The sequence below is a fragment of the Amphiprion ocellaris genome, chromosome 22 (assembly GCF_022539595.1).
Source record: "Amphiprion ocellaris isolate individual 3 ecotype Okinawa chromosome 22, ASM2253959v1, whole genome shotgun sequence".
Taxonomy (NCBI): Eukaryota; Metazoa; Chordata; class Actinopteri; family Pomacentridae; genus Amphiprion; species Amphiprion ocellaris.
The window spans coordinates 28,587,443-28,608,371 of NC_072787.1; the positions used below are offsets into that span (position 1 = coordinate 28,587,443).

A 20,929-nucleotide genomic window follows, 5' to 3' on the forward strand; every position below is an offset into this window, starting at 1 on the left:
CCTGAAGACCACAGCTGACTAGTTCTGCTGAGAATAAAGTTCTAATAAATGTGTTCTTCAGGGTAAAGTGGAACCGGGTCCATCTCTGAGTAGAAGACCAGAATAAAAGTTTTACAGTTTGAGTCTGTGTTCATATAGATGCTCATTTGGGATTTAAAGTATTTATTTAGATTCAGCTGTTATTAAATCTAAAACATGATATTAATAAACACTACAGCAAGTTCAGAAACATGTAAAAATATATTCAAATTTCATGTCTAAGCCCCGCCCCTGCCACAGCCTGTTCATCACAACTGCATTACCCACAATCCCCTGCATGAGGCACAGAAACACAGCAACACGGAGACTCCATCTGTCCTAATAATCACTAATCAATAAATGTCAGGTTACATGCAGCGGAAACACGAGGATCTATCAGATCGATCACCTATTACCACTGATTATTACACATCACATCAGTCCTTCAGCAGGGGGCAGAGCCAGGTGAGCTGCCAGCCAATCAGAGCAGCTCGTACTGCCGTAGGTGCATGCGCTGGATGATGTCACGACAGTCGTTGAAGACGCGACGGATGTTCTCGGTGTCAACGGCGCAGGTGAAGTGAGGATAGCAGTAGTGTTTCCCGTCACCGCTGGCCGTGCTGATCCTCTGAAACATGACAGCACGCATGTCAATTTCAACATGCTTCTCTAACGTGTCAGTATCAACATTCTTCTTTAATGTGTCAATTTAACATCAGTTTAAACATGTCAGTGTCAACACTTCTGATTCAATATGTCAGATCTAACTTGTCAATTTAACATGTCAGATTCAACATATTTAACATCATATTCAACATTAGTTAAACATGTCAGATTCAACATGTTTAATGTGTCAGATTCAACATGTCAGCTTAACATGTCAGATTCAACATGTTAGTTAAACATGTCAGATTCAACATGTTTAATGTGTCAGATTCAACATGTCAGCTTAACATGTCAGACTGAACGTGTTAGTTAAACATGTCAGATTCAACATGTTTAATGTGTCAGATTCAACATGTCAGCTTAACATGTCAGATTCAACATGTAAGTCTAATGTGTCACATTCAACATGTTAGTTTAACATGTCAGATTCAACATGTCATTGTCAACACATCTGATTCAGCATGTCAGATTTAACATATCAATTAACATGTCAGATTGATTGATGTCAGTTTAATGTGTCAGATTCAACATGTAGTTCAATGTGTCAGATTCAACATGTCAGTTTACCGTATCAGATTCAACATGTCAGTTTAACATGTCCGATTCAACATGTCAGTTTAACGTGTCAGATTCCACATGTGGCTGCTTTGGTGTGTTGTTACCAGAAACTCGTCTCTGATGAAGAACTTGGCTCTGGTCACTTTGGGGTCTTCATCAGCATCTGGAACAGCTGGAATTACAGAGTCAGTGATGTCAGCAGGTGTGTTCACATGCAACATGTGTGTTAGTACATGTATGTGTTGGTATGTGTGTGTGTTTTTACCGTCAACAGGAACCTGGTAGTTGGTGTATTCAGGAAAATAATCCTCCAGTTTAGATTTTCCAGCCAGAATTTTCTCAGCCAGAACATCTTGTTTGTTCAGGAACAAGATGACAGAGATGGTCTTCAGGAACCTGCAGCCAATCAGAGAGCAGAGAGGGTTATCTACAGCCAATCAGAGAGCAGAGAGGGTTAACTACAACCAATCAGAGAGTAGAGAGGGTCAACTACAGCCAATCAGAGAGCAGAGAGGGTTAACTACAACCAATCAGAGAGTAGAGAGAGTTAACTACAACCAATCAGAGAGCAGAGAGAGTTAACTACAACCAATCAGGGAGTAGAGGGTTATCTACAACCAATCAGAGAGCAGAGAGGGTTAACTACAACCAATCAGAGAGTAGAGAGAGTTATCTACAACCAATCAGAGAGTAGAGAGGGTTAACCACAGCCAATCAGAGAGCAGAGAGGGTTAACAGTAGCCAATCACAGAGCAGAGAGGGTTATATCTACAACCAATCAGAGAGCAGAGAGAGTAAACACTGAACCTGTTGGTCCAGATGGATCTGAAGAGGTCCAGAGACTCTCTCAGCCGATTGGTGGAGTTGTCCTCTCTGATCACCATATTGTAGCTGCTGCTGGCGGCGACGAAGATGATGGCGGTGACATCTGCAGATGGACAGACGGACAGACCAATCAGCTCTGCTGCTGCATTTCAGTGACCTCTCATTGATCAGTGTTTGTCTCACCATTGAAGCACTGGATCCACTTCCTGCGCTCGTCCCTCTGTCCTCCTACATCGAACATACTGACACACAGACACACACTGAGGACAAACATCTGGAAACCATGGCAACAGTAAGGGCTTAAAGAAAGGGGTACTCACTGGAAGTTGACTTTGTCCACCTGAAACCTGGTTTCAAAAATCCCTGAAGTCAAAACTCTGCAGCGCAACAAGTCCTGAAGAAGAAGAAGATGGAGAAGAAGGAGAAGAAGAAGAGGTTCATTCATATTAAATCAAGTGAATCGAAACAAAGTTCTGATCTGACCTCAGACCAGCTGATTTTAGATCTACAATAACCAGGATCTCTAGATGATCCTGGTGTCTTCCTCCATGGTCTCTAATAGTTCTGACCAACCACCTACCAACATTACAGTTCACCCTCAATGACCTTTTAAAGGTTCCTGTGACGGATTATCAGAAACAGAAACACATCCAGGGAACCAGTGATTGTTTCTAGGACTCTAAACTGTTCACACTAGGATACATCCCATAATACTGATGACCTCACTAGGATACATCCCATAATACTGATGATCACTACGATACATCCCATAATACTGATGATAGAGAAAATGAACACAAATCAGATCCAGTGTTCAGACTGAGACACCTGGATGGATTTAAATTGATCTGGTGTCAGTTTCTACCAGAACTCAGATGTTTCTCCTCCTAAATGTCATGGTTCTATCTGCTGGACTGATGATGTTCTGGAAAAGTCCATTAAAAAGTGATAAATCTGGACCCACCTCTATGAACTTCAAGGACCTGGAATGTTCTAAGTGAGACTAAACTTAAAGACTGGAAGCAGGAAAGGAGAACGTTCCCTGGAGAAAGTTCTAGAGTAGACCTACCGACAGCTGGAGAAAGTTCTGGAGTAGACCTACCGACCACTGGAGAAAGTTCTAGAGGTGACCTACTGACAACTGGAGAAAGTTCTAGAGCAGACCTACCGACAACTGGAGAAAGTTCTAGAGTAGACCTACCGACAGCTGGAGAAAGTTCTAGCGGTGACCTACCGACAGCTGGAGAAAGTTCTGGAGTAGACCTACCAACAACTGGAGAAAGTTCTAGAATAGACCTACCGACAACTGGAGAAAGTTCTAGCGGTGACCTACCGACAACTGGAGAAAGTTCTAGAGCAGACCTACCGACAAATGTAGAAAGTTCTAGAGCAGACCTACCGACAACTGTAGAAAGTTCTAAAGCAGACCTACCGACAACTGTAGAAAGTTCTAGAGTAGACCTACCGACAACTGTAGAAAGTTCTGGAGTAGACCTACCGACAACTGGAGAAAGTTCTAGAGCAGACCTACCGACAACTGGAACTCTGGAAATATCCCAGTATGAAGGTAGAACTCTGATCATTGATAAAGTTCCTGCAGGTGAAGAACCAGATGTTCTGAGGAGGTTCTGATTGGTTACCTGGTCAGTAGGTGTGTAGTCGGTCCTCCTCACCGAGTCCAACCTGTTCAGGAAGCTGCAAGGCACAAGATGGAAACATCTGGATCTGGTATCAGCAGCTGTTCGTTCAGTCCTCCTCAGCCAATCAGCTGATGGTAAGTGGAGTTCTGATTGGTTGCTGGGAATTTAAATGTCACTATCTTCATGAGGACCAGGCACAGGTCCAGGATTAGTTTCAGGGTCAAGTTCAGGTTCAGGTTTAGGTTCAGGTTTATGGTCAGGTTTATGTTCAGGTTCAGGTTCGGGTTTAGGTTCAGGTTGAAGTTTAAGTTTAGGTTCAGGTTCAGGTTCAGGTTCGGGTTTAAGATTAGGTTTAGGTTTAGATTCAGGTTTAGGTTCATGTTTAGGTTCAGGTTCCTGGGAACACGGTTTGTAAATGAAGACTTACTACTGGGCGCAGTCGATCAGCTGATATTCGTTGGAGCGTGCATAGCACGCCTTCACTCCCTCATCTTCCCACAGCTTCTGAGCATGCTCAAAGAACTCCTGAGAGACAGAGAACACAGAAGTTAGCGCCCCCTGCTTCTGATAGTACGCTGAGGTTACTGTATAAACACCTCAGTCAGTTACCAGTTGTGATGCTGGTTAGTTATAGCATGCAGCCAAAAGTATGTGGACACCCTGTGGCATCAACACCATATCAAGCATCCATGCTGCAACGTTCAGGTGTTCACATACTTCTGACCAGGTAGTGTGTTCCAGATGAACATGTAATGCTGAGTAGTCCTCATACTTCAGAACACAGAATGTGTTTCATTCAATCAGAATGTTCTCTACTAATCCTGATCGTAATAACAGTCAGGTGTCCACATACTTTTGGCAGGTGGTGTGATAAGAAGCCTTAAGGCCTGCAGTCACATGTCGAGTCTTCAGGTGACCGCATCAGTGTGACGCCGTGTGATTGGACAGCAGCCACAGCACCTTGGAGTGTGTGAGTCTGCTGGGCCAATCAGCAGCAGAGTTTAGAGAGGTTTGTTTTGTGTGTGTGAGGTCCTGGGGGACGGAGCTGTTTGGATAATGAGGCCTCAGGTGAGCAGGACGTCTCAGGGAACTCGTTACATCATGTCATTAACATCATTAAAACAAACAAGCCTTCAGCCGGTCTCCTGGTGCCTCTTAAAGGAACCTCTTTAGTCCCAAACTGTTCCACATCAGGTCACCTGGTAGTCTCAGGAACTCTTCAGGAGAATGTTCCACTGCAGCTCCAACAGCACCAACTTCTAGAAAACCTCCACAGATGGACTTCATCAATCAGCAGGACTTCTGTGCATTTTCTCCTGATATTCCTGCATGTTCTTGTTCATGTTCTTCATCTGTAATGCTGCAGATGAATGAAGCTGCTGAAGGATCATCTGGTTCTGCTTCAGCCTCTCTGGAACATTGAGGAGATTCAAGGAAGCAACAACAAAAAACTGAGAATCTTCAGGCAAAAACCACAAAAACTCCCAGAAAGTCTCATTTTTACTTGACAGCAAGAAACGGAATGGATCAGAGATCTACGTTGTGTTGGACCTGATCACCCACGTATCCATTCCACAATGCTGGTCCCACTGAAGACATACAGATCTACACCTGGAAGACCCACACCTGGAGATACCAACACCTGGACCACCCACCAGGAGGAACCAACACCTGAGTGACACACCTGTGTGTGTGTGTGTTACCTCGGTGTATTCGAAGTCGGACAGCGGTGCGATGCTCCTGATGTAGTCGACCCTGAACTGGTTGCCGGGGTTACCCAGAAGGATGGGCGGAGTCAGCATGCTCATGGCCGACACGATTGTCTGGAACGCGCACACACAGACACACACACACACACACACAGACACACAGACACACAGACACACACAGACACAGACACAGACACACACACACACACACACACACACACACACACACACACACACACACACACACACACACACACACACACACACACACACACACACTCTGATTGGCTGTCTGGACTGTCAGTCACCAGGTGATAGTCTGGACCCTCCAATACATTTTCACGTGGCTGACCAATCAGAGAGGGTCTGTGAAGGACATCATGCTGCAATGGGTCATGTGACCTACCACGATGGCATCCTTCACGTTCTTCCTGATGTCCTGAATCTTCTGCTGCTTCTCTCTGGAAAACAACAGCAGAACCCCTGAAACCCGCTCAAGGTCACGAGAACATCCAGAACCTACAGTAACCTGATACCAGAGTTTATCTGGTTCCTCTGAGAACCAGCACTAGGAACCACTGAAGAACCTACAGTAACCTGACAACAGAGTTTATCTGGTTCCTCTGAGAACCAGCACTAGGAACCACTGAAGAACCTACAGTAACCTGACAGCAGAGTTTATCTGGTTCCTCTGAGAACCAGCACTAGGAACCACTGAAGAACCTACAGTAACCTGACAGCAGAGTTTGTCTGGTTCCTCTGAGAACCAGCACTAGGAACCACTGAAGAACCTACAGTAACCTGACAACAGAGTTTATCTGGTTCCTCTGAGAACCAGCACTAGGAACCACTGAAGAACCTACAGTAACCTGACAGCAGAGTTTATCTGGTTCCTCTGAGAACCAGCACTAGGAACCACTGAAGAACCTACAGTAACCTGACAGCAGAGTTTGTCTGGTTCCTCTGAGAACCAGCACTAGGAACCACTGAAGAACCTACAGTAACCTGACAACAGAGTTTATCTGGTTCCTCTGAGAACCAGCACTAGGAACCACTGAAGAACCTACAGTAACCTGACAGCAGAGTTTATCTGGTTCCTCTGAGAACCAGCAGTAAGAACAACGGAAGAAAGGTTTAACTCACTCAGCATTGAAGCCGTCGACGTGAAGAATCCTCATCTGCTTTACTATTGTACTTTTACCTGATTCTCCTGCTCCTGCAGACAGACAGGTGGACAGACAGACAGGTGGAGAGACAGACAGGCAGGTCGAGTTAGTTTCATGACTAAAACTAAAATTCCACTCAGGCTTAGGGTTACAGACAGACAGAAAGACAGGTGTCTCACCCAGCAGTAATAGTCTGTGTGTAGCTTTATAAGCCTGTCTCTCTTTCTGCAGCTGCTTCTCGATCTTCTTGTTCGCTTCTCTGTTTGCTTTTTCATTCAGTCGTTCTTCTTCCGTCTTCCCTCCCAGACAGCCCATCTCACCTGGAACCACAGAAACAAGAAAGGCCCTTAGAAACCAGTAAATAACCAGCTGGAACCAGTAAATAACCAACTGGAACCTCTAAATAACCAACTGGAACCAGTAAATGACCAACTGGAACCAGTTAGTATCCAACTGGAACCAGTAAATAACCAACTGGGACCTCTAAATAACCAACTGGAACCAGTAAATAACCAACTGGAACCTCTAAATAACCAACTGGAACCAGTAAATAACCAACTGGAAATTAGTAAATAACCCGTTGGAACCAGTAAATAACTAACTGGAACCAGTAAATAACCAATTGGAACCAGTAAATAACCAACTGGAACCAGTAAATAACCAACAGGAACCAGTAAATTACCAACTGGAACCAGTAAATTACCAACTGGAACCTCTAAATAACCAACTGGAACCAGTTAGTAACCATCTGGAACCAATAGGTAACCAGCTGGAACCAGTAAATAACCAGCTGGAACCAGTGAATAACCAACTGGAACCAGTAAATAGCCAACTGAAACCAGTGAGTAACCAACTGGAAGCAGTAAATAACCAACTAGAACCAATGAATAACCAACTAGAACCAGTAAATAACCAGCTGGAACCAGTAAATGACTAACTGGAACCAGTAAATAACCAGCTGGAACCAGTAAATAACCAACTGGAATCAGTAAATAGCCAGCTGGAACCAGTAAATAACCAACTGGAACCAGTAAATAACCAACTGGAATCAGTAAATAGCCAGCTGGAACCAGTAAATAACCAACTGGAACCAGTAAATAACCAACTGGAACCAGTAAATAACCAACTGGAATCAGTAAATAGCCAGCTGGAACCAGTAAATAACCAGTTGGAACCAGTAAATAACTAACTGGAACCAGTAAATAACTAGAGCCAGTAAATAACCAACTGGAACCAGTAAGTAACCAACTAGAACCAGTAAATAACTGACACCAGGTTTAGATTAAACCAGTTTAGGTTCTCTATAGGTTATTTTTTTCAGACAAACCAATTTTTTTCTTGAATTTCCTCAAAGCAACGGAGAAAACCAGAAAATCAGTCTGGGTATTAAATCTTAAACACATCTGTAGTTTTACTTCAACGTGAATTTTAAAATGATTCCTGAATATTCACATGAAGTACCACTACTTCTACTTCTCCTTCCACTCCTGGAACTGAAGTGAATTGAATTGAATTGAATTGAACTGAACTCCTGGAACCAGTAAACCCAGTATGAAAGCAGTTGGTCCCAGTTCAGTCCCAGTTTACTGACCTGCTGCTGTTGGAGTCACTCGTGTGTCTCAGAGGGTCCAGATCGGTCCGTCTCTCTGTCCGTCCATCAAAGTCCACAAAGACAAAAACACACCAGCAGAAAGCAGCAGCCAATCAGCATCCAGCAGGTCCAGCAGGTCCAGTAGGTCCAGAAGGTCCAGCAGGTCCGGTTCAGAGGGACAGATCCAGACGAGTGCTGGTGCTGAGATGTTTCTGAGCAGTGAAACACCTGAGCAGCTCTGCCTCCTCTCATTAGTCTGCTGTCATGGGGATTCTTCTGTTTTTCCTCTGGTGTCACTTTGCTGCCTGACGACCAGCAGCTGATTCACAAACACAAACCAGTTTTCTCCTGGTTCCAGTCTGGACTATGTTGGACCAGAACTGAGTCTGGACCAGGAGACTTCAGTGATCCAGCTGGAACCGGTTCAGACAGACTGAAATGAGCCTCCTATAGAGGCTCTTTTCAGTCCTTCATGTTAGAGGAAACGTGCTTCCAAACATACAAGCTATGACAGCAGGAAGTCCACAGGATTCTAAACTGGAGTACCTCACAGTAATCACATCACTTCTAACAACAGAGTATTTTCTCTGATGAACATCAGAAACAAACATATCAGAAAGACTGGAAGTAAAATTCAGATTCCAAAGTAGAAACTCAAAGAACCAAAGAGTCCAGCTGTGATTCCAGTCAGTCTAACTGATGAACATGGTTCTAAAATTAACCTTCTCAGTCCTGGACCTATGGACTGGGTCTATCTATGTCTGCATCATGGCTCCACATGGAAAAGAACTGAACAGAGGAAGAGAAACACCTGAGGAGTCATAGTACCACTAATCAGAGCTGCAGGTATAGGAGAACCAAAGAACCTTACTTTAGTTCCACTGAGTTCCTGCTGTGGATCCTGAGTTAAACCTGTAGTTAGTAATCTGATACCAGAGACAGAAGTAATCTGATTACTGAGAGGACGTACCTGAGGGCAGCAGCTGATCAGGTTCTTCTCTGAATCACTGTGGATGTTCTGCCTCCACCTGGTGGCCCATTAAGATCACTGCATCCTGCCAGACTTCCTGTCACCATGGCAACAGCTGATGCAGCAGTATCAAAACAACAACCAATCAAATTCATGAACTTTGCACACTTTTTATTTGTTCATCAGAAACTGATCTTTTAACTCAAACATGGAAACACAAAAACCAGTGAAAGTAGAAAGAAGGTTCTGACTGGGACCAGTTCTTCCAGTCTGAACACCAAACTGGACAAAGGCTTTTCCTTATTGGACAGCTTCTTCTGGTCCCCGTCATTGGCTGGACCGATGCTCCGCCCCCGACTTCTCACCTTTCAGAGACTTCAACCTGAAGCAGCGAGAGACGAAATCAGCTACAAACCAGATTCAGTCTGAAAGGGTTTAAACCAGATCCAGAGATTTAAACCAGTTCAGCATCTTTACAGGACAAACCAGTTTGGTCCAGTTTACCGAGTGGTTCAAACTGGATCCAAAGCACATCCTCACAGTGTGATGAGGTCTGAGCAACATCGGTTCAGACCAGATCAGACCTGGAGAGAAAACTGGTTCAAACCAGATCAGACGTTTAAGAGAAAACCGGTTCAAACCAGATCAGACTTACCTGTGCAGGTGTTCGTTGCAGAAGGTGCAGAGTCGCTGCATCTCAGACTGGAAGAGACTCTGCAGGACAAACAGGGACGAGTTCAGAATCATTAGTATCACTGTACTGTTACTGTAGTACGACTGTAGTATTACTGTAGAGTGAGTACCAGGAACTGAGTGTTGATGGAGTTCAGGTTAGTTGAGTTTTCTTCCAGTTGGGTCAGCTGATCAGAGACGCTGCTCTCAAAGCTCTGCAGCAAAGACAACCTGCAGACAAACACAGGTTCAGCACTGGGACAGGTGTTTCCAGGTGGGAAGTACCTGTGTGATTGACAGGTGTGGGCGGTACCTGTGAGATGGACAGGTGTGGGCAGTACCTGTGTGATGGACAGGTGTGGGCGGTACCTGTGGGCGGTACCTGTGTGATGGACAGGTGTTGGCAGTACTTGTGTTGATGGACAGGTGTGCAGGTGGGCGGTACTTGTGTTGATGGACAGGTGTGCAGTTGGGCGGTACTTGTGTTGATGGACAGGTGTGCAGGTGGGCGGTACTTGTGTTGATTGACAGGTGTGCAGGTGGGCGGTACCTGTGTTGATGGACAGGTGTGTAGGTGGGCGGTACCTGTGTTGATGGACAGCGTTGAGCAGCGAGGAAACGTTTTGATGACACTTGTTCAGAGAATGAAGAACTTCAGCTTCCACTCGGTGCCAGCTGCCCTGCAAACATTTTAACTGATTAGTTTCACTTTATTGATCCTTGAAGTCACTGATCAGCCAATAATCCATAAACATTGAAGCACCACAGGTTACTGACAGTGAAGTATTGCTCCTGCTCTGCTCTGAAGGTCCTGATGGAAGCCATGATGTCTGACACAGGCTCCGCCCCTTCATAGAATTGACTCTCCACAGTTGGCTCCACCCCTTCAGATAAGCACTCTGAACAGGTGAGCGGCAGCAGATCCATAGAACACTTTACCTTCAAAATGAAACCCATAAACTGAAGAATGTACCTGTGAGAGCTGAGTTAGACTCCTCCCCCTCCTGCTGAGGCTCCACCCTCCTCTTGTGGACAGGTGTGCCCTCAGTCTGGTCTGACAGGTAACCTGACCACAGTCACAGATTCATTTTAGTTCTGACTGACTGGTTCAGTATTTAGAGCCCTAACCAGCAGCAAGTTCCAAGTTTACATCGATAAGATCGTCTGGAGTCAGTAGGACACTTCTCAGTTTTATAAATCTGTCTGTTGAAGTCATTTGTTCTGCATTTATGACATGTTAAAAATGTCTCTACATGGTTAAATGTCTGGTATTTGGTCTTCAATCCTCAGTAACGATGAGTCATTTTATTCTCTACTCTCCAGACTTCTGGTGTTTCTAAAGGATCCTCCAGAATGACAAGTTCTCACCTGAATCTGGAACTTCTCTCTTCCTGAACACCTGCTGAGAAAACAGGAAACACTTTAGAACCAGGAAACACCTTAGAACCAGGAAACACTTTAGAACCAGGAGAACAGCAGAAGTTCTCACTGAGGAAAAACTACTAAAAGAAACCTTTTCTGATGGAGAGTGGCTTCGTCTGAACTCCTTGGAGACCTGGAGCTCCACGCACTCAGGAACACCTGAGTCGGGTGGTGTGGAACCAGACAGGTGGGCTTCAGGGGCGTCGACATTATCAGTCAGATCAGCATTTACCTGGAAACCAGCTGGATTCAGACAGACAGCAGATATGGTCAACATCAACCTATACCTTGTTTACATATTGTTGTTTACAGTCCGTTGTTTACAGTCTGTTACAGCTTGTTGTTTACTGTCTGTTGTTTACATGTTGTTGTTTACAATCGGTTGTTTAGTCTGTTGTTTAAGATAAGATAAGTCCTTTATTTCTCCCCACGCCAGGGGAAATTTACATTGTTACAGCAGCTTATGTAACAATGTTTACAGCTTGTTGTTAACATGTTGTTGTTTACAGCCTGTTGTTTACAACCTGTTGTTTACAGCTTGTTGTTTACAGCTTATTGTTTAAAGTCTGTTTACAGTCTGTTGTTTACAGCTTGTTGTTAACATGTTGTTGCTTACAGCCTGTTCTTTACAGCTTCTTGTTTACAGTCTGCTGTTTACAGCTTGTTGTTTACAGCCTGTTGTTTACAGCCTGTTGTTTACAGCCTGTTGTGTATGGTCTGTTGTTTACAGCTTGTTGTTCACAGCCTGTTGTTTACAGCTTGTTGTGTACGGTCTGTTGTTTACAGCTTGTTGTTTAAAGTCTGTTATTTACAGCTTGTTTACATGTTGTTGTTTACAGTCTGTTGTTTACAGCTTGTTGTTTATACAGTGGGTACGGAAAGTATTCAGATCCCTTTAAATTTTTCACTCTTTGTTTCATTGCAGCCATTTGCTAAAATCAAAAAAGTTCATTTTATTCTCATTAATGTACACTCAGCACCCTATCTTGACAGAAAGAAACAGAAATGCAGAAATTTTTGCAAATTTATTAAAAAAGAAAAACTGAAATATCACATGGTCATAAGTATTCAGACCCTTTACTGTGACACTCATATTTAACTCACCTGTGGTCCATTTCTTCTGATCCTCCTTGAGATGGTTCTACTTCTTCATTGGAGTCCAGCTGTGTTTAATTAAACTGATTGGACTTGATTAGGAAAGGCACACACCTGTCTATATAAGACCTTACAGCTCACAGTGCATGTCAGAGCAAATGAGAATCATGAGGTGGAAGGAACTGCCCAAGGAGCTCAGAGACAGAATTGTGGCAAGGCACAGATCTGGCCAAGGTTACAAAAGAATTTCTGCAGCACTCAAGGTTCCTAAGAGCACAGTGGCCTCCATAATCCTTAAATGGAAGAAGTTTGGGACGACCAGAACTCTTCCTAGACCTGGCCGTCCAGCCAAACTGAGCAATCGTGGGAGAAGAGCCTTGGTGAGAGAGGTAAAGAAGAACCCAAAGATCACCGTGGCTGAGCTCCAGAGATGCAGCAGGGAGATGGGAGAAAGTTCCACAAAGTCAACTATCACTGCAGCCCTCCACCAGTCGGGCCTTTATGGCAGAGTGGCCCGATGGAAGCCTCTCCTCAGTGCAAGACATATGAAAGCCCACATAGAGTTTGCCAAAAAACACATGAAGGACTCCCAGACTATGAGAAATAAGATTCTCTGATCTGATGAGACCAAGATTGAACTTTTTGGCATTAATTCTAAGCGGTATGTGTGGAGAAAAGCAGGCACTGCTCATCACCTGCCCAATACCATCCCAACAGTGAAACATGGTGGTGGCAGCATCATGCTATGGGGGTGTTTTTCAGCTGCAGGGACAGGACGACTGGTTGCAATTGAAGGAAAGATGAATGCGGTCAAGTACAGAGATATCCTGGAAGAAAACCTCTTCCAGAGTGCTCTGGACCTCAGACTGGGCCGAAGGTTCACCTTCCAACAAGACAATGACCCTAAGCACACAGCTAAAATAACAAAGGAGTGGCTTCGGAACAACTCTGTGACCATTCTTGACTGGCCCAGCCAGAGCCCTGACCTAAACCCAATTGAGCATCTCTGGAGAGATCTGAAAATGGCTGTCCACCAACGTTCACCATCCAACCTGACAGAACTGGAGAGGATCTGCAAGGAAGAATGGCAGAGGATCCCCAAATCCAGGTGTGAAAAACTTGTTGCATCATTCCCAAGAAGACTCATGGCTGTACTAGCTCAAAAGGGTGCTTCTACTCAATACTGAGCAAAGGGTCTGAATACTTATGACCGTGTGATATTTCAGTTTTTCTTTTTTAATAAATTTGCAAAAATTTCTACATTTCTGTTTTTTTCTGTCAAGATAGGGTGCTGAGTGTACATTAATGAGAAATAAAATGAACTTTTTTGATTTTAGCAAATGGCTGCAATGAAACAAAGAGTGAAAAATTTAAAGGGGTCTGAATACTTTCCGTACCCACTGTAGTCTATTTACAGTCTGTTGTTTACAGCTTGTTGTTAACATGTTGTTGTTTACAGCCTGTTCTTTACAGCTTCTTGTTTACAGCTTGTTGTTTACAGCCTGTTGTGTATGGTCTGTTGTTTACAGCTTGTTGTTCACAGCCTGTTGTTTACAGCTTGTTGTGTACGGTCTGTTGTTTACAGCTTGTTGTTTAAAGTCTGTTATTTACAGCTTGTTTACATGTTGTTGTTTACAGTCTGTTGTTTACAGCTTGTTGTTTATAGTCTGTTATTTACAGATTGTTGTTTACAGCCTGTTGTTTATAGCTTTTTGTTTATGGCCTGTTGTTTACAGCTCATTGTGTACGGTCTGTTGTTTACAGCTTGTTGTTTATGGTCTGTTGTTTACAGCTTGTTGTGCATGGTCTGTTGTTTACAGCTTGTTGTTTACAGCTTGTTGTTTACAGCCTGTTGTTTACAGCTTGTTGTTTACAGCTTGTTGTTTACGGTCTGTTGTTTACAGCCTGTTGTTTACAGCTTATTGTTTACGGTCTGTTATTTACAGCTTGTTGTTTACAACCTGTTGTTTAAAGTCTGTTATTTACAGCTTGTTTAAATGTTGTTGTTTACAGTCTGTTGTTTACAGCTTGTTTACAGCCCGTTTACAGCCTATTTACAGCTTGTTGTTTACAGTCTGTTGTTTACAGATTGTTGTTTACAGCCTGTTGTTTACAGCTTGTTGTTTACGGTCTGTTGTTTACAGCCTGTTGTTTACATGTTGTTGTTTACAGCAGTAAAGGTGTAAACAGCTGACTCACAGTGGGCTGTGGTAGGAGTGGAGTTTCTGATCTGATCAAACAGGATCTCTCCTCTGTTTCTGGTTTTCAGCTGAAATACAGAAAAGTGGTGGTCAGACTTTATAAACAACTGTTTGTTTGTGTCAGTGTGGTTACCGTCAATACGGCGAAGTCTTCTTCGCTCCTCGGAGGCGACAGCGGTAAAACTATGGACAGACAGACAGAAAACCCTTTGTTTATATGAACAAACGTTTCATTAAAGACAGTCTACAATGTTTCTACAACGCTTTTGCAATGTTTCTACAATGTTTCTACGTTTCAGCCTCAAAGCTAAAACTCAGATTTTTACATTTAGTTTGAACCAAACAGTTGATTTGAATTTTCTCAGGTAAAAATGTTTTCTGAACATGAAATATTTCACATTTGTTTTTAATATAAAGGTGCAGAAAATAAAGAATTCATTTTGAAAGGAAATGATTGGAAGTTATTGATACTTTATGGATATTATCTGATCAATAATCAATAAGAACAAGCAGAGAAATGAACAGAGAAACTTATGAATTAATGTGGGAAAGTATGATCACTGATGACATCATCAACGTTTATGACATAATAAACACTGCTGATGATGTAATAAACGTTGATGATGACAGAATAAATGCTGATGAGAAAATAAGTGTTGTTGATGATGTAATAAACATTGTTGATGATGTCATAAATGTTGTTGATGTAATAATGTTGCTGATGATGTAATAAACATTGATGATGCTGTAATAAACGTTGATGATGTAATAAACGTTGTTGATGATGTAATAAACATTGCTGATGATGTAATGCGGTGACATCAGCAGGCTTGATGACTCACTCCTCAGCTGACTCTTGCTCGGTGCTTTCTTGCGGCTGTAGGATCGACCACTGAGTCTGCCTGCTGAGGGGGAGGCCTGGACCGGACCACCATCTGGAGGATGAGGGGACCGCTGCACTTTCTGTCAACAGTGACATCATCAGCATGACATCATTAACATGTCTTCTTAAATCCATTCTGTCCGAGCTTTGAACAAGAAGTGATTCGTTGCAGTCTTTGTTTTTTCTTTGTCTGCAGATGTTTCTAAGGTCTCAGATAAACTGGACCTCTGGGACACCTGAGGATGGTTAGACCACCTGTGGAGACACCTGAGGATGCTTAGACCACCTGTGGAGACACCTGTCTGCTGAGGAAGACCATGTGACTGCAGCTGAACCACTGAGAAGATCAACACAAACTGAGATGTTCTGACAAATGAAGAGTAGAATGTTGGTGGTACCATGAAGACCCTCCCAGCTGCCTCCTCCAGCTCTCTGTGAAGTCCACAGCTGAAGCTCAGCTCCACCGTCTGTCCTCTGCTGTCCTGGTGCATGATGGGATTGTTCAGCTGGACGCTGAGGACCGTCTCTGCCCCAGTGCATCATGGGAAACACAAAGACAAAAACATGAGAGACTGAAAACAGATCAACAGATTTTATCTACTGGATGAGGAGACGGTGGGAGCTCCAGGAGAAACAGAACCTCTTCAGAAGCATGAGGAGACAACATTAGTTCAGAGTTTAAACATCTGAGGGAACATGGTGGACATGAAGGTTCCTGGATTTTCTGTTTTTATGGAATAATAATCAAAGATTTTTTTTCTGGTCTCCATCATTCTGAGTCCTACAGACAGAAGACATTCAGAGTTCTAATCCTTCTTCATGGTTGTTCTGTTTCTATAGAGCTGCAGGACTCTAGATTGTGGTGTTCTGTGATGGTCTGTGATGTTCTGAGGTGTTCTGAGGTGTTCTGAGATGTTCTGAGATGTTCTGACCGTCATCTTTGTCCTGCAAGCTGTAATGATCCACGTCCTCCTTTAGCAGGTGGATGGATCCCCACAGAAAACCCTGAAACATGAACGGAACCTCACTGTGGACAACTTTTAACAGATGTTCCTCAGAAGTTCCTCAGATGTTCTCCAGCTGATCTCCTGGTGTTTCCCAGCTGTTCTTTTGTCCAGACAGAAGTGTCTGGAGTACTCAGTACTACAGACCGAGTACTCAGTACTACACAATAGAGTTTTGTACCTGAGGTTCATCGATGAAGAAACTCACACATCCTGAGCCCACGTTGAAGTCGATCCAGAACTCATCCAGTTTGTCGTCTTTTGGTGCAAACAGCTGGAAGGAGGAACCAGATGTGAGGAGAAGTAGATGTGAGGAGAACCAGAGCAACCATGGAGGTCAGACAGGTGAGATGTTTACCTGGGTGGAGCTGAGGAAGGCTCTCAGGCAGGGGAAGGTGTAGACCCTGACAGACAGCATGCAGGGAGAAAGAACATCAGAGGAGTTCAGGAGGTTCACATCATTCAGGTTGTGGGGTGTTTACCGTCTCTGGTCTCCATGGTAACAGTTAACGAAGTTCAGGAAACGTCTGCAGTCCTGGAGAGACAGACAGGTGATCAGACAGACAGACAGGTGATCAGACAGACAGGTGATCAGACAGACAGGTCACTCACCACCTCAAACTCTGCGTCTCTGATGTCACAGAAGGCATCGCTGATGTCACGGTTGGAGAACCACTGATTGGCTCTCTGCTGTCTCTCCCTGCGTGGAGTCAGACGACACAGAACCTCTGATAGGCTTGCCTGCAGCTCGTAGTCTGAAACACAGAGGACTACAAACATGGCCCCTGGTCCACTGGAGGACACACCTGGACGAGACTTTACACCTGGACAAGACATCACACCTGGACGAGACGTTACACCTGGACGAGACGTTACACCTGGAAAAGACGTTACACCTGGACGAGACGTTATACCTGGAAGAGACGTTACACCTGGACGAGACGTTACACCTTGACGAGACGTTACACCTTGACGAGACGTTACACCTGGAAAAGACATTACACCTGGACAAGACATTACACCTGGACGAGACATTACACCTGGACGAGACGTTACACCTGGACGAGACGTTACACCTGGAAAAGACGTTACACCTGGACGAGACGTTACACCTGGAAGAGACGTTACACCTGGACGAGACGTTACACCTGGAAAAGACATTACACCTGGACGAGACATTACACCTGGAAAAGACATTACACCTGGACGAGACGTTACACCTGGGCGAGACATTACACTTGGACTAGACGTTACACCTGGGAAAGGCGTTACACCTGGACGAGACGTTACACCTGGACGAGACGTTACACCTGGAAAAGACGTTACACCTGGATGAGATGTTACACCTGGAAGAGACGTTACACCTTGACGAGACGTTACACCTTGACGAGACGTTACACCTGGAAAAGACATTACACCTGGACGAGACATTACACCTGGACGAGAAGTTACACCTGGAAAAGACGTCACACCTGTACGAGACGTTACACCTGGACGAGACGTTACACCTGGACGAGACGTTACACCTGGAAAAGACATTACACCTGGACGAGACATTACACCTGGAAAAGACATTACACCTGGACGAGACGTTACACCTGGGCGAGACGTTACACTTGGACTAGACGTTACACCTGGACGAGACTTTAGACCTGGACAACAGAAACTCACCTCCAACTGTGAGAACGGCTGCTGCCACCTGAGAGCTGAGAGACAACATAGTATTACTGTACTGTAGTAGTACTACAGTATTACAGTATTACAGTAGTATTACGGTACTGCAGTGGTACTAAAGCATTACAGGATCTGGTTGTTCTCGTTCTGGATCTCCCTCCTCTGTTCTCGGCTCAGAGACTCCACGATGCTGTTGAAGGTTTTGATGGACTGGAACCAGAGAAATGATTTCAGACCAGTACAGACCAGTACAGACCAGTACAGGTTGTTTCCATGGTTACCTGCAGTCTCAGAGGGAAGTTGATTTCAGGTTCCAGAGTGAATTGAGCCAACTGAAGAAGAACCACAGACAGCTGACTGACTGCAAGAAAGACAGACAGACAGACAGACAGACAGACAGACAGACAGACAGACAGTCAGTCAGGGTTTTAAAGTCAAAATTTAAACTGAGAACACAATCAAATGGTGGAAAGAAAAAACAAACCTGGGAGAGAATCTTGACCCAACATCTGACAGACAGGCAGACAGGCAGACAGACAGACAGACAAACAGAGACAGACAGACAGGTTAGTTCTGTTCATCATGTCTGTTAAGCATCTCTCTGGTTAACGTGATATGCAGCATCTACTGGTGACTGTGAGGCATTTAGGGAACGTCTGTAAATTATAGCCTCTGAAATCAGTCTCAGTGAACCTCATTAGAGTCATTCCAAACGAGTGTTCTCATTGGCCGGTGGAGTCACCTGCCCTGAGACCAAACACCATTACTCAGCATGCTGCTCACCAGGAAGTAGTCAAACATCACCTCAGTGAGACTCAGCAGGGGTGCGGAGCCTCTGTGGAGGTCAGAGGTCAGCAGGTCAGCGACCGCCTCGAACCACAGCAACACCTAAAAACAATCAATGATCAATACAACCTGATTACATCACCGATCACCTGATCAATACAGATCAATCAGATCAATCAGATAAATACAGATCAATCAGACCTTTGCTGTCAGTCCGAGGCTGAGGAGCGTCTGCAGGTCATTTCTGTTTTCAGACAAAATCATTAAAGACTTTAAAACCACCAGAACTCTGCTGAAGTGAGATCCACACAGGTCCTGAAACAAACAAATAAATAAATAAACAAAAAACAAACCATATCCACAAGGTCCTGAAATAAACAAACAAATAAATAAATACATAAACAAACCAGATCTACACAGGTGCTGAAACAAATAAACAAACAAAGAAATAAACAAACAAATAACTAAATAACTAAATAACTAAATAAATAAACAAATAAATAAATAAATAAATAAATAAATAAATAAGTAAATAAATAAATAAATAAATAAATAAACCAGATCTACACAGGTCCTGAAACAAACAAACAACCAAACAAATAAATAAACAAACAAACAAATAAACCAGATCCACACAGGTCCTCAAACAAACAAACAAACAAATAAACCAGATCAACACAAGTCCTGAAACAAACAAACAAACAAACAAACAAACAAACCAGATCTACACAGGTCCTGAAACAAATGAGTAAATAAATAAACATACAAACAAATAAGCTAGATCCACACAGGTCCTGAAACAAACAAACAAACAAACCAGATCCACACAGGTCCTGAAACAAACAAACAAACAAATAAACCAGATCCACACAGGTCCTGAAACAAACAAACAAATAAACAAAGACACGGTGTTCCCCGTTACCTTGGTAACCAGTATGTCCAGCCTGGTGACGGTGGTGGTGGTGAGTCCTTCACGACGCAACAAAGAAACCAGCTGAGCTGCATCTCCACGATGGAGACAGTTCTCCATTAGAACCTTAAACTAAACAGAACAGGTTCTCCATCAGAACATTAAACTGAACAGAACAGGTTCTCCATCAGAACATTAAACTAAACAGAACAGGTTCTCCATCAGAACATTAAACTAAACAGAACAGGTTCTCCATCAGAACATTAAACTAAACAGAACAGGTTCTCCATTAGAACAGCGGAAACTGTTTCCTGAGAACCTTAAATTGGCCCTAAACAGCAGAATTTGAACCTGGGGAACGTTCTGTGTTCTGTGGATCTGTTCCACCCTGAACCTCTAGAGAACCTTCAGCAGGGGGCGCAGCAGGACAGAACATCATCTCCATTAGCGGGAAGTGGAACGTTCCGCTGATCAATGCCGATTATTGATCGTTATTAGAACCCACTCTGACGTCACACTGATCAACAACGTCGTTCGTCCAGCAGCCAGTCAGAATCAGTCAGTCACATTTACAATCAATCGATCATCAATAATCAGATTAATCCGGTTCTTTACCATCTCTCTCCGTCGGCGGCGTGTCGGGAACGCGCACAGCTGCCGCTAATTAACTCATCAGAGCCGTGGCCACGCAGCAGCACAGAGAGAAAGTAGTCCCGGCGGAGGGATATCAGCGGGATCATCATCATTAAAACTAAACGTCACATGTGTGCAAAGGTGCAGCTTCGTCTCCGTGACGACAAACATGTAAAGAGTTTAATGACGTCAATAATTAAATCTGATCACTTCAGGACGGAAGTTTTTTTCTTCTCACGTGTTTGGAGTTTCTCCTCAAACACCTCAGTGACGTCAGCACGTCCCGGCAGGTACAGAGGCACTCAGGTGACAGACAGACAGGTGAGCAGGTCCTGCTCTAATTGATGACTAATGAGTTTGTTTGTTTTGGTACAAACACCAAAGTGTTTACACAACACACACACGCACGGACAGGTGTGTGTGTGCGTGTGTGTTTCTGTCAGACACGTAGTAAAAACGAATCCTTTCCGACTGGATTCTGGTCTGCAGCGCAGGCGCAGCGGAGC

At 43.9% G+C, this 20,929-nt stretch overlaps 2 protein-coding genes across 11 annotated transcripts; both read right to left on the reverse strand.

Moving 5' to 3' along the window:
- Positions 1-141: 141 nt before the first annotated feature.
- Positions 142-8,389, reverse strand: LOC111567001 (guanine nucleotide-binding protein G(olf) subunit alpha-like). 2 transcript variants are annotated; one of them, XM_023267833.3, is made up of 13 exons: positions 8,174-8,389; positions 6,762-6,902; positions 6,560-6,632; positions 5,823-5,877; positions 5,411-5,530; positions 4,135-4,232; positions 3,708-3,762; positions 2,388-2,461; positions 2,251-2,309; positions 2,050-2,170; positions 1,508-1,638; positions 1,347-1,414; positions 142-646 (listed from the first exon to the last, which is right to left on the reverse strand). In XM_023267833.3, the coding sequence occupies exons 2-13, from the start codon at positions 6,895-6,897 to the stop codon at positions 500-502; spliced, it is 1,137 nt and encodes a 378-aa protein (XP_023123601.1). In that variant the 5' UTR covers positions 6,898-6,902; positions 8,174-8,389; the 3' UTR covers positions 142-499. The 2 variants fall into 2 exon arrangements, with proteins under 2 accessions (XP_023123601.1, XP_035802970.1); XM_035947077.2 differs by having other exon boundaries at positions 1,347-1,638; positions 8,174-8,313.
- LOC111567006 (synaptonemal complex protein 2-like) lies at positions 8,356-20,563 on the reverse strand. 9 transcript variants are annotated; one of them, XR_008600471.1, is made up of 27 exons: positions 20,406-20,561; positions 19,803-19,922; positions 19,082-19,195; positions 18,878-18,982; positions 18,579-18,603; positions 18,376-18,455; positions 18,222-18,304; positions 18,092-18,126; positions 17,033-17,175; positions 16,903-16,955; positions 16,779-16,824; positions 16,602-16,694; positions 16,349-16,421; positions 15,815-15,942; positions 15,376-15,496; positions 14,667-14,716; positions 14,532-14,601; positions 11,329-11,480; positions 11,184-11,217; positions 10,789-10,881; positions 10,593-10,699; positions 10,401-10,495; positions 9,947-10,046; positions 9,799-9,857; positions 9,395-9,525; positions 9,144-9,258; positions 8,356-8,492 (listed from the first exon to the last, which is right to left on the reverse strand). XR_008600471.1 is itself a non-coding variant. In XM_023267843.3 (25 exons), exons 2-25 carry the CDS (start codon positions 19,883-19,885, stop codon positions 9,471-9,473), a joined length of 1,926 nt encoding a protein of 641 aa, XP_023123611.1. In that variant the 5' UTR covers positions 19,886-19,922; positions 20,406-20,561; the 3' UTR covers positions 9,298-9,470. The 9 variants fall into 9 exon arrangements, 4 of the variants coding, with proteins under 4 accessions (XP_023123611.1, XP_023123607.2, XP_023123606.2 ...); XM_023267843.3 differs by lacking the exons at positions 8,356-8,492; positions 9,144-9,258 and having other exon boundaries at positions 9,298-9,525; positions 19,082-19,124; XM_023267839.3 differs by lacking the exons at positions 8,356-8,492; positions 9,144-9,258 and having other exon boundaries at positions 9,298-9,525; positions 11,184-11,214.
- Positions 20,564-20,929: the final 366 nt, after the last annotated feature.

Bases quoted from the DNA above. Each gene is read 5' to 3' on its own strand.
- LOC111567001 (XM_035947077.2), bottom strand. From the start codon at position 6,897: ATGGGCTGTCTGGGAGGGAAGACGGAAGAAGAACGACTGAATGAAAAA. The intron at 3,763-4,134 runs GTAAGTCTTCAT...TGTGCCTTGCAG, and splicing joins CTGATCGACTGCGCCCAGTA to CTTCCTGAACAGGTTGGACT. The intron at 647-1,346 runs GTAACAACACAC...GTCATGTTTCAG, and splicing joins TCATCAGAGACGAGTTTCTG to AGGATCAGCACGGCCAGCGG.
- LOC111567006 (XM_023267838.3), bottom strand. The intron at 15,497-15,814 runs GTACCACCAACA...CACTGTTGACAG, and splicing joins CAGCTGGGAGGGTCTTCATG to AAAGTGCAGCGGTCCCCTCA. The intron at 11,481-14,531 runs GTGAGTCAGCTG...GTCTGAATCCAG, and splicing joins CACTCCTACCACAGCCCACT to CTGGTTTCCAGGTAAATGCT.